Source organism: Elephantulus edwardii, unplaced genomic scaffold (assembly GCF_000299155.1).
Source record: "Elephantulus edwardii isolate Elephantulus edwardi_28Jun2011 unplaced genomic scaffold, EleEdw1.0 scaffold00197, whole genome shotgun sequence".
NCBI lineage: Eukaryota > Metazoa > Chordata > Mammalia > Macroscelidea > Macroscelididae > Elephantulus > Elephantulus edwardii.
In genome coordinates, this window is record NW_006399947.1 from 747474 (window position 1) to 763810 (window position 16337).

The following is a 16337-nucleotide window of genomic DNA, read 5'->3' on the forward strand; positions in this document are numbered from 1 at the left end:
CTCTCTCCATTAAGAACAATGTTGGCTCTTGGGTTTTCATAAATAACCTTTTACTATGTTGAAGAAATTACCCTCTAATCCTATTTTGTTGAAATGTAATCCATAATGAAGACTGAAGTCTCTCATATTCTGCAGGAAGTAGTTCAAATCCTCTTCACTTTCAGCAAGCAGGGTTGTGTCATCAGCATAATGCAGGTTTGTTGATCAGTCTTCCCCCCAATCCTGATGCCACATTCCTCTTCATTAAGTCCAGCTTCTCAAATGATTCAGTATACAGACTGAATTGGTGTGGAGAAAGAATACATATCTGACAGACACCATCCTTGATTTTAAACCATGCAGTAGTTACTGTTCCCTTTACTCTTCACACAACAGACTTATTGGGCTAGGCATATATTTCACATGAGCACAAATAAATGTTCTGGGATTCCTATTCTTCTCAATGTTGCCAAAAGTGAAATGCAAATACAAGACAAGCCCTCTAGCTAAAGGAGGGAAAAAAAAAACCCAAAACAAAAAAACCTTCAAAATTAACTTGCCTAATCCTAATGCTTTAGGATAGACAGGAGGTATCGGGTTCCTAGAACTGTGTATGTGTGTGTCTTTTAACACTGTGCAAGTCTAGAAGTAAGTGTGTGTATATGTTATCTCCTAAACACTGGACAAGTCTAACAGAGAATTCCTTAAATATACCCCAACTTAAGGCACTGTATATTAATTTCTAAAAGTATGTAAGTCTTCACAAATAAGTCCCTAAAGCAGAACTTTGAAAACGCTTTCCATACAATATAAAAAAGGTGTTTTTTTTCAAGAGTTTATTCATAAAATTTATTTTATATACATAATTTATAATAATAAAATAAAATAGATGATGTTGTTAAGTACCATTGAGTCGATACAACTCACAGAGACCCTATGAACAACGGCTCTAAATTCATTTCCAATGCACCTGAGTCCATTGCCAGACACTATATCAATCTACCTCATCCAAGGTCTTTCTCTTCTATGCAGACCGCTACCCATTCCCTTCCATCCATGATGTCCCTCTGCAAGGATTGCTCTCTTTTGGCAACATGCCCAAAGCATGTGAGGAGTTTAAAAATCCCTCCCTCCTAGTTGTAACATGGTTTTACCCTCTTCAGGACATACATGTTTTGTTCTTTTGGCAGTCAATGGTAGGTTCAATACCCTTCTCCACAACCACAATTCAAAGGCATCGATTCTACTTTCACCCATATTCACAGATCAGTGCTCAGATCAATTGAGAAGATCATGGCCTGGATCAGGCACACCTTAGCCTTTCAACTAACACTGTTGCTCTTCAGCACTCTGGAGAGATTCTTGACAGCAGATGTTCCCAAAGCAACTCATCTTTTGATTTCCTGACTGCTGGTCCCAAGGGTGCTGATTGTGGATACAAGCCAGGATCAAACTGTTAACAACTTCAGTCTTTCTCCACCTATTAAGCTGCTGCCTACTGGCCCAGTGATGAGGATCTTTGTTTTCTTGATGTTGAGGTGCAATCCACATTGAAGGCTGTAATCTTTGACCTTCTACAGCAAACACGTCAAGTCCTCCTCAGTTTCAGCAAGCAAGGTTATGTTATCTGCATAATTCAAATGAATATTCCTCCAATCCTGATGCCACATTTTTCTTCATAAAGTCTAGCCTCTCATATAATCTGCTCAGCATGTAGATTGAAAAGGTATAGAGAAAGAATACATCCTTGACGCACATCTTTCCTAATTTTGAAACATCCCATGTTCCCTTACTCTGTTCGGACAACAGCTTCCTGGTATAGTAGATAGAGATTTCACATGAGCACAATCAAGTGTTCTGGGATTCCCATTCTCCTCAATGTCAGCCACAGTTTGTTGTAATCCACACAGTTAAATGCCTTTGTATAGTCAATAAAACACAAATGGACATTCTTCTGGCACTCTCTGCTCTCAGTCAAGATCCATCTAACATCAGTAATGATATCTCTAGTGTCATGGCCTCTTCTAAACCAAGGCTTTATTATTTTGACAAGAGTCTAAAGGATCCTTATACTTCTTAGACATATGAGCTATTACTGGATTTGTTTAATATAATTGTCACAAACCAATACATACATAAGCATGACTTAAAAAAAAACTTTGTCATAAAATCAAAACTCACTTATCATCTATATGAAAAGAACAACAGTATCAGTCAAAAGATTAAGGTGTGCCTGATCCATGCCATGATCTTCTCAATTACTTTGTATGCATCTGATAGCTGGACAGTGAATAAGGACGAAAGAAGATGCCTTTGAGCAGTGGTGCTAGAGAGAGTACAGTACATACCACAGACCGCCAAGAGAACAAACAGGTCTGTCCTGAAAAAGGTGAAACCAGGTTGTAGTCCGGAGGCAAAGATATGCTCTGTCTCACACACTTTGGGCATGTTGCCAAGAGGAACTAATCGTTGGAGTAGGACATCTATATGAAAAGGTAGAGCGTCAGGAGACAAGACTGACTCAATGATTGTAGCAATGGGGTCAGGTGTGTCATAGACAGGTTGGCTCAGAATAGCACAGGGTTCAAAGCCACTGCTCATAGGGTTGCTCTGAGTCACAATACTTGATACTAAGTAACAACAGAAGAGTTGTACAATGAGAAAGGATGACGGGAAGAAAAACTGATGCCTCAGAGCTATGGTGTTGAAGAATGTTGTTGTTGTTATGTGCCGTCGAGTCGCCTGAAACTCATAGCGACCCTGTGTACAACAGCCCTAAACTCTGCTCTGTCCTGTGCCAATCGCATTGTCTCTGACACTCTCACCCCGATTACCCCAGTCGAGGGCCTTCCCCTCCTGCACCGTCCCTCCACCCTCCCAAGCATGATGTCCTTCTCCAAGAACCGGTCTCTCCTCACAACATGTCCAAAGTATGTTAGACGGAGCCTCAGAATCCTTGCCTCCAAGGAGCCACCAGGTTTAACCCTTTCCAGGACAAATCTGTTTGTTTTCCTAGCAGTCCATGGTATTCTCAATACTCTTCTCCAGCACCACAGCTCAAAGGCATCAATTCTCCTTCCATCCTCCTTGGTCACTGTCCAACTCTCTGATGCATAACAAGTGATTGCAAAGACCATGGCCTGTATCAAATGCACCTTAGTCTCCAGAGAGACACCAATGCTCTTCAGTACTTTGGAAAGGTCCCTAAGAGCAGACTTTCCCATGGCAATGAGCCTTTTAATTTCCTGGCTGCTGGTGCCAAGAGTGTTGACTGTGGAGCCAAGCAAACTAAAGCTGTGTACAATCTCAATCTCTTCACCATCCATCCTGATGCTGCCAATTGGTCCAGTGGTGAGAACCTTTGTCTTCTTGACATTGAGCCTTAATCCACATTGTAGGCTGCAGTCCTTGACCCTCTGCAGCAGGCGCTTCAGGTCCTCTTCAGTTTCGGCAAGCAGGGTTGTGTCATCCGCATAACGCAGATTGTTGATAAATCGTCCACCAATCTTGACCCCACATTTCTCCTCATAGTACTGAATATTCCACAGACTGGCAAAAGAACAAACAGGTCTATTTTGGAGGCACTAGAATGTTCCTTATAGTCATGGATGGTAAAACTTTTGTCTCACATACTTTGGACATGCTGTGAGGACCAGCCAGTCCTTGGAAAAGGCCATCATGCTGCTAAAGGTGAAGGGTCAGAGAGAGAGAGAGAGAAGACTCCCAAGAAGATGGACTGACTTTACAGTGACTAGAGCAATGGGCTCAAGTATACAAATAGTGAGGATAACACAGGTAAGGTCAAAGTTCAAATCTGCTGTTCACAGGGTCATTTTCCAGTGAATCTTGCAATGAGCAACTTCTGGCCCAGAAGACACAGACAGCTGCAAAACCAGAAAAAGTGGGCAGCAGGGAAAGGCTGTGGCAAAGAAATAGAAGGAGCAGAACCAGAGTAGTGTAGGTTTCCCGGTCAAGAGATCAAGGTAGTTAAGAGTAGGCATACCAAACACAGTGAAAAGAGCTGAGCGCCTTTGGATCTGAGGCTTCTTGTGGAAAGATGCCTCCGAGCACTTATTTTTGGTGTTGAACTTGGGGACACAAGGATTGAAAGTACTAAGAGGTTTCTGGCAAGAGGCTTTCTGGAGGAGTGACGAGCCTCAGGGTTCTTACAAGAATAGCTAGGGGAGCTGGCCTGAGTAGTAAAAAGGCTTTAATAAGAGAGGAAGACTCTTTTGAGGTCAACAGAAGCCCTGCACAGGCCAGTCTTACCAACTCTGAATATTACAGGTTTTAAGTTCAGTATCATTTAACATACATCTGGACAATGTCTGAGATTCTATAAGGTTTTTAACTTTTTAAGAAGGGAAAGCACCTCTCCTTTATTAACTGTTCTCAATGGTTTTTAAAGTTATGTTGTTATATGCAGTCAAGTAGAAACCGACCCACAGCTGATCCTTCAGTGGGTTTTCAGAGGCAGTAAATCACACAGGAGGTGATTGCCCATCCTTTTCCCACAGAGCAGCTGGTGGATGCGTCTGCCTTTGGAATTGCAGCACAGCTTCTTAACACTAGGCCACCAGAGCTCTCATCAGTAATGGTGGCGATGGGGTCATGTTGTCTCAGAGATGGTGAGGTGGACACAGGTTGGCAAGGGTCAGAGCTTGTTTTCATATTTTTTTCATTTTGTCATTATAAGTCATAGTTAACATGAAGGAATGTAACAACAGTGGTTTTAAAGACCTCAATCCAGACTCCAGTATCACTAGACAACAGGAGGGAGGGAGACAGGCAGGTGTTGGCACCAGCTGCCCCAGTTCTTCAGGGAGGTGGAACACTGAACGGGCAAGCCGTGTCTACTCCATTCACTCTCCTCTTGCTACGAGTCCCTATTGGCCTTTGTCAGCTACTGTGAAACAACAGCAGCACACAGCAGTGGAAAAAAGACACACAGAAGCAAGCTCCCCTAAGGTTTTACTATAGCCAAATTATAGAATTCTGCCCTATTTCACAGAACATATCATATAGGTTATACTCCCAGCCCCAGCCCCATAATGCACTGTCTTATCACTACATGCACTGCTTTCTTTCATGTAGTTCATAACTCAGCTATTTTAAGTAAGACAGTAAACATTCAAGAGGCCAACTATCCTAACAAAGGTTAGGGGTTGGAAAAGAACCTACAAATGGCAGACCAGCCTATAAAATGTGTTCCTCCACCCAGTGAAATTATTGCCTTGAAACTTGTGTGCTTCATTTTCTTACTTCCTTTTCTTTTGAGAGTTTACATCTTACTAAATAGGACATATACAGTCATTTTCCCATATTGGGACTTGCGTTATCAACTAATTACAGATTAAAAATACCCCAGGTGGATATGCGAGTAGAGAAAAGCAGTAAAATGATCCCTCAAAGGTTAAGAAGGTACATAAGAGGCTGGTTACATAGCATTAACACTGTATCGTCCTAAGTAATCTAGAGATGACTTAAAAGTATATGGGAGGTAGTGCATAGGATACATTTAAACACCAAGCCGTTTTATATGAGACTGGAGTATTCCTGGATTTTAGCATCTGCCAGGGATTCTGGAAGTAATCCTTTATGGATGCTGAAAGGATGACTCTTTTCTCAAGCTTTTCCTATTGTGGACAGCGACATCAACTTTCTTCTACACATCTTTTATCACACATGTGCAATTTATACTAACATCTATTCCTGAAATACTTTTCTTTTGCAATAGTGATTATGTGTATATGCAGACATGCTTGTTCTTTGTACTTCTTTTAATGCCAATCGGATAAGCACTGAGTATTATCTCACTGAGCTACTGACTCACAGTTCCTTGAGCATTTGAGATGCCTAACTATTCATATTAATCTGCTTTTCTTTTGTTACAATGCTTTTAGTTATTTATCGCAATGATTTTCAGGAACTGTTAATACATTCTTGATACTAACTGTTGGCTGGCTGTGCATACTAGATTGTTATTGGAGCTCACAGAAGAAAACTGGTGATTTCACCAAAGCAGAGAAGTAGAATAAGACCTGTCTATGTAATTTTAATATTCTTGTTTTGACATTTAAGTCTATGACATTAGGGAGTTGATTCTTGTGTTAAATTGTGTGAGAAAATGATCTATTTAATCCTTTTCCATATGAAATACCATTTCCCTCCAGTTTCATTATAGAATAGTTCTGCCCATTCCTATTCACCTGTTGTAACACTTCTGACATACACCAAAGTTCTATAGTTTTCTGAGCCTGTATTTTGATCTCCAGTCCATCAGTCAACCAGTGTGCTCATGAGCCTGTACTACATGGGCTGTATAAAATCTTCTTATTGGTGAAATGAAAGTATCCTGTCCATAATGTTCATATTCTTTCTGCTGTCTGGAGATGTTTGTTTAAGTCAGGTAACTTGCTCCTTCCTTCAAATGCCATCTAGGTTATGCCATCTGAGTGAAGATGTTTATCAAAGGCTTCAAATGCCTTAACAGTTACAGAATTATTACAAACTTTTAAATCTTTCTTCTGTTGGTTCCACTTGATCGGTATTAATGATTATTGGCATAAAGTTGTTAGAAGTTATTACTAATGCAATGGCAGGAGTCAAGTACAAGAACTCTGACAGTACATTTCTTTCCCTTTCAACATTCTTAGGTTTGATGGTGAAGGAGGTAGTTAGTTCATGCCAGTTTCAGCATCCTGGAGAAGCCCACAACTGGACTTACTGGTTCCTATATGATTTACGCATTTCTATACTTTTTCTCAAATTTTCTGTATTAAATTATTCTTAAAATAAAATTAATAATATGAAAAAAAAAATCACAAGAGACAGCAAAACATTAATTGTACATCAGTCAAAGCAACCCAATACTCAGATCTACTAAATAGCTCTTCAACTGAGCTAATCACCAATTTAAACATTTTCAATTCGGAAGCTGAGAAATCTTAAACCTCAAAAATAAATCTCAAGTAAGTACCATTAATTATGATTATCTGAAACATATCTTGGCATTTGACCTTATTCAAACAGATTCTTCTAGCCATCCTATTATTTAAGAAAATGTTATAGAATGCTTAACAATGTAATAGATAGGGATACAAAAACGAATCTTATGAACTATAATTAAAATGCTAATTTAGAATGCTAAAAAAAACCTGCCAAAAAATCTGCTTCCACAATTATAGCCCCAAAAAACTCTAACACATAAAATGCTACAATAAGGCAATAAATTCAGATGTAGTTCTAGAATTAACAGACTGCACATAAAACACTAGGGAAAATGGTCAGTAAATTTTAAGCAACAACTTAAGCAAACAAAGTAATAATTGAATTTTCATAATATGAAAAGCACAAGAATCCTGCTATTAACTTCACCTAGCCCAGTAAAATGTTAAAAACCCCTATTACAGTATAATTCAGCAGTTATTCCATAATTTTTTTTTTTTACAATTGTCCATCAACCTTTTCTTTCCACCATTTACATTTTTCTCTCAATCTTTTATTTTAACCAGTATTAACAGGGTAAAATTATATATTTGCGGTATATCTTGCAGCAAATTTTAATGTTCATCATTGTATTAACTTTTTAAGTATTAACATTCTCTTGAAAAAATTTAACCTAATTGGTAATACATGGCTTTCCCCGTAACTTTTAAATAAAGGAATCTGGGGGTAGAGGGGGGAAAACATAGAAAAGTCAATTATCTCATACAGGAAAAAGTAAAATGTTTATTTCTTAAATTAATCAAGTAATAATTATTCATCTATTTCCTGCTTTTAAATACTTCTTAAATATTTGGGCAATAAAAAATAATGCAAATACTATGAAAGTTTATTTATTTTAGAGTGTGTCTTACTTGTCTCTAGATGCTCCCAGCGCCAAAACAATTGGATCTGCAATCTCTAACATGGACTGCAGGATAGAAGCTACCACAATGAAGAGGATAATACTGAGTAAGAATGCCCGGTGAACGACCTGTAGTTCTATAAGGCCAGTCTGCACTGCCAGGATTAAGAGTGTAACTCCTTCTGTCATGCCCCTAATTAAAAAACAAAAACATACATTATTATTAAAGGGGGGAAAAAAATCAAAACTAAATAGCACAATCAGAATCTCATTAAGTCAGACAAAATACTCCAAAAGTTTAGACTGTAGACATATAGTTCTAAATCTAGACTGCAGATATATAGTTTCAAATCTATTCACTTAAAATTCAGTATAGTAACTTTATCCTATGAAGCATCAATATAACATCATAGTGACACAGACTACATTGACAAAAGCACAGTAAATTTTAACATAAAATATTTAATATTATTATTGCTATTACTATTTTTTTAATAGTTATTACTAGGAAGAAGAAGCAAAGACCAAAATAGATCTCAGAGGAGATTCTGGATATTGCACTAGAGTGCTGAGAAAGTCAAGGGAAGAAATCAAGAAGTTAGACACTGACTAGAAGATTTCAAAGAGCTGCTCAGGAAGACAAGGCAAATTATAATGAATGTGCCAGGAGCTGGAGTCAGAAAATCAAAAGGGCCGAACTCACTCAGCATTTAAGCTGAAAGAACTAAAGAATAAATTCAAGCCACGAGTTGGAATCTTTAAGGCTGCTATGAGAAGACTAATGAATGATTCAAGAAGCATTAAAAGCAGATGGAAGGATTATACAGAGTCATTGTACCAAAAAGAACTGGCTCACAGAAGAATTTAAAGAAACATATGAGCAAAAGGCAATGGTGATGAAGGAGGAAGTGCAGGCTGCTCTGAAGGACTTGGCAAAAAGTAAACCCCCAGGAATTGATGGTATATCAATTGACATATTTTATCAAACAGATTTTGCCCAGCATGTACTCTTAAAGTTGTGCCAAGAAATCTGGAGGACAACTACTTGGCCAACTGACTTAAAGAGATCCTTATTTATTCCCATTTCAAAAAAAGGTGACCCGACAAAAGTGCAGAAATTATCGAACAATATCACATATTAACAAAATCCTCCTGAAGATTATCCAAAAAGACCTGAACAGTACATTGACAGAGAACGACCCGAAATACAGTCTGGATTTAGAAGAGGTTGTGGCACTAGGGACATTATTGCCAATGTCAGATGGATCTTGGCAGAGAGTACCAGAAGAATGTCTATCTGTGTTTCACTGACTATGCTTTTGACTGTATGATCACAACAAATTGAGGCTAACCTTGAAGAAAATGGGAATCTTAGAACACTTGATCATGCTTATATGAAACCTGTACTTGGACCAAAAAGCAGTCCTCAGAACAGAGCAAGGAAACACCGCATGGTTCAAAATCAAGAAAGGAGTGTGTCAGGGATGCATCCTGTTCCTGCACCTTTTCAATCAATATGCAGAGAAGATCATTCACAGGATGCAGAGCTTAATGAGGAGTGTGGCATCAAGATTGGAGGGGGACTCATTAACAACCTATGATATGCAGATGATACAACCTTGCTTGCTGAAACTGAAGACAACCTGAAGCACCTGCTGCAAAAGGTCAAGGACTATAGTTTTCAATATGGATTGAAGCTCAACCTCAAGACGACAAAGATTATCACCACTGGGCCAACTGGCAGCTCCATATAACAGATGGAGAAGAGATTGAGGTTGTTAGCAATTACAGCTTGCTCGGATCCACAATCAACACTCTTTAACACAACTGGTCAGGAAATCAAAAGACAAACTGCATTGGGAAAATCTGCTGTCATGGACCTCTCCAGAGTGCTGAAGAGCAACAATGTCAGTCTACATACAAAGGTGTGCCTAATCCAGGCCATTTTTTCTCAATTACTTGTTATGCTTCAGAAAGTTGGACAATTACTAAGGATGACAGAAGAAGAATAGATGCCCTCGAGTTGTAGTGCTGGAGAAGAGTCTTGAACATACCACAGACTGTCAAGAAAACAAATAGGTCTGTCTCAGAGAGGGTGAAAACAAGTCTCTCCCTGGAGGCTAAGATTTTGAAGCTCTGCCTCACTTACTTTGGGTACATGGCCAGGAACACACGAGTCCTTGGGAAAGGACATCATGCTCAGAAGGGTGGATGGACAGTACAGGAGAGGGAGACCCTGGATGAGATGGATTGATACAGTAACTGGGGCAATGGGAGTTGCTGTGTCACAATTAGTGAGACTGGCTTAGGACAGGGAAGAATTCAGAGCTGCTGTACGTAGGGTCACTATGCATCACAGGCAACTCAACCAATAACATTCTATGACAGGTTTGGAAGCAGGAGTGGCATCCACTTCCTAAATAACTTATTTCTGGAAACTCTATGAATTTTGATAAATGATGATAGTTGTAGAGGGGCTTCAGGCCTTTTGTTCATAGGGTCGCAATAAGTTGTGCTCAACTCAAAGGCAATCAACAACAATTATTTTAATATTATTTTACTGAGAGGGAAAAAAAAGCAATTTATAAAATAAATGGATGAATGAAAGTTTTGTTATCAGGGTTTGCTAATGAGTCAGATACTTTTTCCATACTTAAGGACCCACTAACTTCTACCCATTTATAAGCCAGCTATATTCTGATTATAAAAGATAACATCAGAGACATCCTAGAAAATAAAAGGTGAATGTCTTTATACTATTAAAGAGAGGGAACGGTGTCTTCAAGAAAACGATGAGGCCCAAAAGTCATAAAGGTACAGAAGTATAAATACAATTAAAAACAATTCCATTAGGAAAACATACAATATACAGAGCTTTAAGCTCTTTTATCCTCCTGGCCCAATTAAATAAAAAACAAAAACAAAAAAATCTCCACCCAACTACAACCAAAAAAGCTCTTAAAAATTAGTGAGAAATGACCAAAAATAGGCAGTTTTTAAAACTACTGTTTACAATCAGATAAGTACTATGAATCTTAAAGATAGCAAGTTCTGACAGACATAAAGGAAAACAGGCATCATAATATGGAGGTATAGATATAACCTTAAAAGTGAAAAATAAGTCAATAAATTTTAAATTTACATATACTTCAATTCAATAATCTTATTTGTAATAATTTACTTCATAGATATATCATGGATCCTTGGGGAAATATAATGAATAGTAGAACATGGAGATACAATTAGAAAATTTAGACTATGAAAAACTCCATAGGACAAATAATCTGGTGACTTGCAACAAAATGTAAGAAAAAAATCAGATAAAAAGGATTTGAATAGTAAAAGTTTAAAACAACAAAACTTCTATGGCATAGTTCTGTCAGAGTCAACTCACTGCCACCTCAGACCACCACAATGCCAGAGTTCTACTGCTGCGGTTTGGAAGTTGCAGAGAATAAGCTGGGGGCAGGACACTCTAAACGAAGAAAACCGTAGGACCAACTGCATCAAACAGCATCAAATGAAATTCCAATGAGTCTGTGTACAATCAACTCAAAGGCAGTGGGGGGTTTTTATTGTTGTTGTTTGGATACAAATAAACTATTTTTCTTTCTCTGTCCATCTTCTCCTATATGCCTTTCCTCTCTACTTGAAAGAGACTAGCAAGAAGATTGGTAATTTAAAAAAAAAATTTTTTTTTTTTACTCTTCTGTCATAATAACTGGTAAGTGAACAAGACTACTTAAATGAAAGGGCAATCCGGTGGCCTAGTGGTTAAAAAACTGTCCTGGAATCCCGAAGGCATGCATTTCATATCCTAGGTTCAAATCCACCAGTTGCTCCATGGGAGAAGGATTTGGGCCATTAAATTGTCTTTAAAAACTTGCTGGAGGGTCAAGTATGGGTCGGTTCTGATTCAAAGGCAACCAACAACTACTACTTAAATTAAAAGACTGTATTAAGATAACAAATCATGAGCATTATAGAAAGAATATGGTTTCCCTATACTCGCTTTTACTGATTTAGTAGCAACTAGATTAACCATTCTGCATTCTCATCAATGCTACATTTGAAACTTTAATCAGCATTTGACTTACATTTAAACGTGTAAAAAAGGCCTTTAGCAGGAATACACAAAGTTTCACAATGGTGAAGCATTTGATTGCTATCTGATAGGCTGATGGCTGGAACTCAAAGCAAGAGAAAAATCTCCAAAGGAGAAAGACTGAAATTTAGCTGGATTTAGAAGGGGCCGTGATACTGAGGACCATATAGTCAGTGTTAGATGGATCTTAGCTGAAATCAAGAGAGTATAGGCTGAAAGCAGAACTAGTTGTGAGTCAGAATAGACAGAGTGCAGTTGAAGTTAGTGTAATTTTACTAGTGACTAATGACATTCATTACTAGCTTTATGTAAGCCAGGAATTTGATCTTGGTAACATAAAACTCCACCAGGATGGCCTGCTTTTAAATTAGTCTTATTCTGTTGTTAAGTTCATTCCAAAATGTTTTCATTCTATTGGTGATCCGAGAGAATATGGAAGTTACAAAAAATTACTATTAAATATCACATGTCAATAAAATCTTGCTGAAAATTCTTGAAAACTGACTAAAACAGTACATCATAGAGAACTGCCAGACATTCAGGCTGGATCTAGACGTAGGTGCGGCCTGAAGGATATCATTGCTGGTGTCGGATGAGTTTTTGCTGAAAGCAGAGAATGCCAAAAGGAGATTTATCTTTTTTATTGTCTATGCAAAGACTGAGTAATATGCTCCTATTTTTAATAGCTTAGAAACCCTGTGGGGCAGTTCTATTGTCATAAGGGGTCAGAAACCCCTGTGGAGCAATTCTAGTGTTACATGGGGTCACTATGAATTGGAATTGCCTCAAAGCATTCAACCTCACCAAAACTCCAAGTGGGAAAGAGCAAGAAAGAAAAAAAAATCTACATAAATCTAAGGAAGGCAAAGTGCCCAACATGCATCATTATGTTTATACAATCAAAAAATTTTTTTCTACGTGGAAATTTAGGGGTTTTCTTCTCAGTATTTTTTCCATGAAAGAAACCCCCAAACTTAAAATCCCACAAAGAGACATCAACTAAAAATATTCATTACTTCAACTTAACTATAAAGTTGAACTTTCAAACCTTTTTTAAAAGATTAGAAACCATAATTACCGATTCATGGCAGGATCATTCATGAAAGCCCGATAGCCCTGCAGGTAAAACTTGCAGAGCGTCAGAACACCCAAGGCAACAAAAGAAACTGTGAAGACCAAACCCAGGAGGGAATAAGGGGTGCTGCAGCACTCAGCAATACTGGGGAGAAAGGGAACAGACAGAAATTTTGTTGTTAAAAAAAGAACTTCGTATGCCTTTCATATTTATGTCATAAATATATAGAGTTGTAGTATTATGTACAAATAAACTAGATATAGCATTTACAGAACCTATAATGTTCAAAGTGCTATATTTTAAGTTTGAAAATTTCACAAAAGAGAATGAAATCTGATTTAAAGGGGCCCCAGTTCCAATCCCACATTTAGGGTATTAATCTAACCATCAAATTGCGTGTCTTCTAGTTATTTTCTTAATACTTATAAAAGTCCACACACACTCTCCACCTTATTTGTAAAAATAAGATTTAGTTAACAGTCATCTGGCTGTTTTGTTATCAATTCATTGTATGTTTTCTAAAAGTTATTTACCAATTAAAATTGTTAGAAAGGGCCTGTGATCATGCACGAGAAGCTAAACAATGACTGAGGACTGTTAAATCCTCTGCCAACCTAAATTTACAGCCTGCTAAATTCTTTTATAAACCCCACAATTATGAGTATGGTGCTGTAATGCCTATATGGTCACTGCAATGGATCTTAGACCCAGCAGAACAGTAAGATTGGTGTTGGAATTAGCAGAACTAGGTGAAGGAGTAGGGGAGACCACATCTGACCTTACAGGAATTAGTTTGTACTGTGAATGTTATTGATGGGGACAGTTCTCCATTGTGGAGTTAAAAGAAGACTCAGCCCTCCTCATACTGCCTATACTCTTTTTACAACAGTGCAGCCAACAAGAAAATAAATATCAGGTGATTGCAGAAATGTACATGCTATCTGCATCAAAGCACAGTATTATTAATAATACTCCCTACCTTGCTAGGCCTGAATGAAATTCTATCTTAATTAAACATGAAGCACATTTAATGTGACTAAGAGATAATTTGTAATACCTACTATTTATAGATCAGTTTTATCTTCCTGGGGTTAAATATAGTTCCATATACTCTAGTCAATTACCTTGTCAGAAAAAGGAAAAGAAGTCTTTCACGTGATGCAGGCTGATCTCGAGTACTGAAATAGGAGTAAATCTGAAGAGCAAATAAGACAAGCCAGAAAACCATAAAAAGAACGGGAACTACTAGTTGATTCCACAAGGACATTCCTAAGGCTAGAAGGCCATACACCTCCACTACCTGAATAGAAAAAAAGAAAGAGTAGAACCTTTTAAATAAGCAACATATAGTAACTCAATAAACATATTTAAACAATAGAGTTTACTCTAAAGTCTCTAAAGAAAGTTACATAACTTTTACCATACTGCAAATTATTTCAGCTAAATTATCTCTGCAGCAACCCTATGTACAACAGCCCTAAACTCTGCTCTGTCCTGTGCCAATCGCACTGACTCCGACACTCCCATCCCAATTATCCCAGTCACTGAATCAATCCACCTCATAGAGGGCCTTCCTCTCCTACGAGGGGCTCTAGACACACTAACCCACTGAAACCTCACAGCAACCCTATGAGGTCAGTGCAAAGCAAGGTGTGACCCAGCTTACAGACCATAAAGGTAAGTGATTACTGCAAGGTTATAAAGCTATGAAACAGAAGCAAATGAACCTAGATAGCTTTACTATGGAGAACATGTCGCTCTACTACTATAAAGTTCTTTATAAAACAATATACTATAAAGTTCTTCAGAGAACTTTATAAAGAATCTCAGATGAAAATCTCAGGTAAAAATAACTGTTACTTTCAAATGTTAACAACTAATGTGACCATGAAAGAAAAATGACTTAAATCTTTAATCTATTAGATATGGATTTTATTTATTTGTGGGGGGCTGCCAGTCTTACCTGAACCAATTCTCTATATGCAGACTTAGCAAGGTTATAAGGTACTAAAAGATTGGACCCAAGAAAATATAGAACTTCCAATCCAGTAAAAATCATAGCAAATTTGTTGATGATAACAATAGTCTCTAGAGGAACAAGGCAGAGTCGTGCTAGCAAAGGAAGCATGTGAGCTGAAAAGAGCCAGATCTGCTTTGTTTTCATGACACAGGAGCATAAAGTACAGACCACCAGCTGACCTGGAGAGAGAAGACGTACTTACGTTAGAAGAATTTAGGATCTACAGAAATACCACAAACAGAAACCACTGTCCAAAAAAGACAGTGACTTTCATAATCTAGAAGGTAGCTTCATAAATTTAACTTAGGAGATTTCTTTGACAATATTTTAAATATCATTTACTTTCATGTGGCCATAATTACATATTCACATGTTCCTTGGGTTCTGAATACCAACTGGACAACACTGACATAAGAGCATGTATTTCCATTGGGTCTTCCTCACATTTCTGATGGCATGTACCATATAGAGAAAGTTGTTAAACAGTGTTAAATACACTAATACAATAACTCCATTACCACAGATTATATACAGTGCCTCTTCCCAAAGGTTCTCTATACTTAACTGCTCTAGTGAAAAATACAAATTCAAACACATGGTTGCCTAATATCATACCACAACCAGGATTATTCTAAGATTTGCAATCTTAATTGTTTTCAGAGAACCATGCAACCTTCCAAATTGACTCAACTGTGAGTTGTAACTCAAAGAAGTTTAAATAACATTGTTATTTTAACAATTAACACATGATTATTACTTATGAAATAGTTACTGCTGTGTACCATGAAGTTGGAACCAACCCATAGTTGACCTTCCACTGGGTTTTCAAAGGCAATTAAACAGCATGGGAGAAAACTGCCTATCCTTCTCCCTCGGAGCAGCTGGTTGTCTCGAACTTCATGCCTTCAGGATTGCAGTGCAGCTTCTTGACACTAGGCTACCAGAGCTCTATTCATGAAGTTTGGTAAACAAAATGAAAAAATAAGCTCTGACCACCAAAACCAGTTAATACGTTGAGTCCACTAGATGAATTATTGCATATAAAAACTAGAATTGCATCTGAATCTAGTAATTGTTCATTCAGTAAGTTAGATATATTTGTGTGCTGTTTACTGCTATTGTTACGAGCCATCGAGTCACCTGCAACTCATAGCAACCCTATGCACAACAGCTCTAAACCCTGCTCTTTCCTGTGCCTATCTTACTATCTCTGACACACCTACGCCCATTACGCCATACACTGAATCATTTCATCTCATTTGAGGGTCTTCCTCTTCTGCATGGTCCCTTTAACCCTTCCAAACATAAT

The 16337-nt window shown here is 37.9% G+C and overlaps 1 protein-coding gene across 1 annotated transcript in view; it reads right to left on the bottom strand.

Annotated features, from left to right (window-relative positions):
• Positions 1–16337, bottom strand: part of RNF145 (ring finger protein 145) — a 56497-nt gene that overhangs the window by 9487 nt on the left and 30673 nt on the right. The window contains 4 exon segments of the mRNA XM_006903611.1: positions 7839–8021; positions 13012–13152; positions 14133–14308; positions 14972–15207. Of these exon segments, the coding sequence (XP_006903673.1) occupies positions 7839–8021; positions 13012–13152; positions 14133–14308; positions 14972–15207 (736 nt within the window).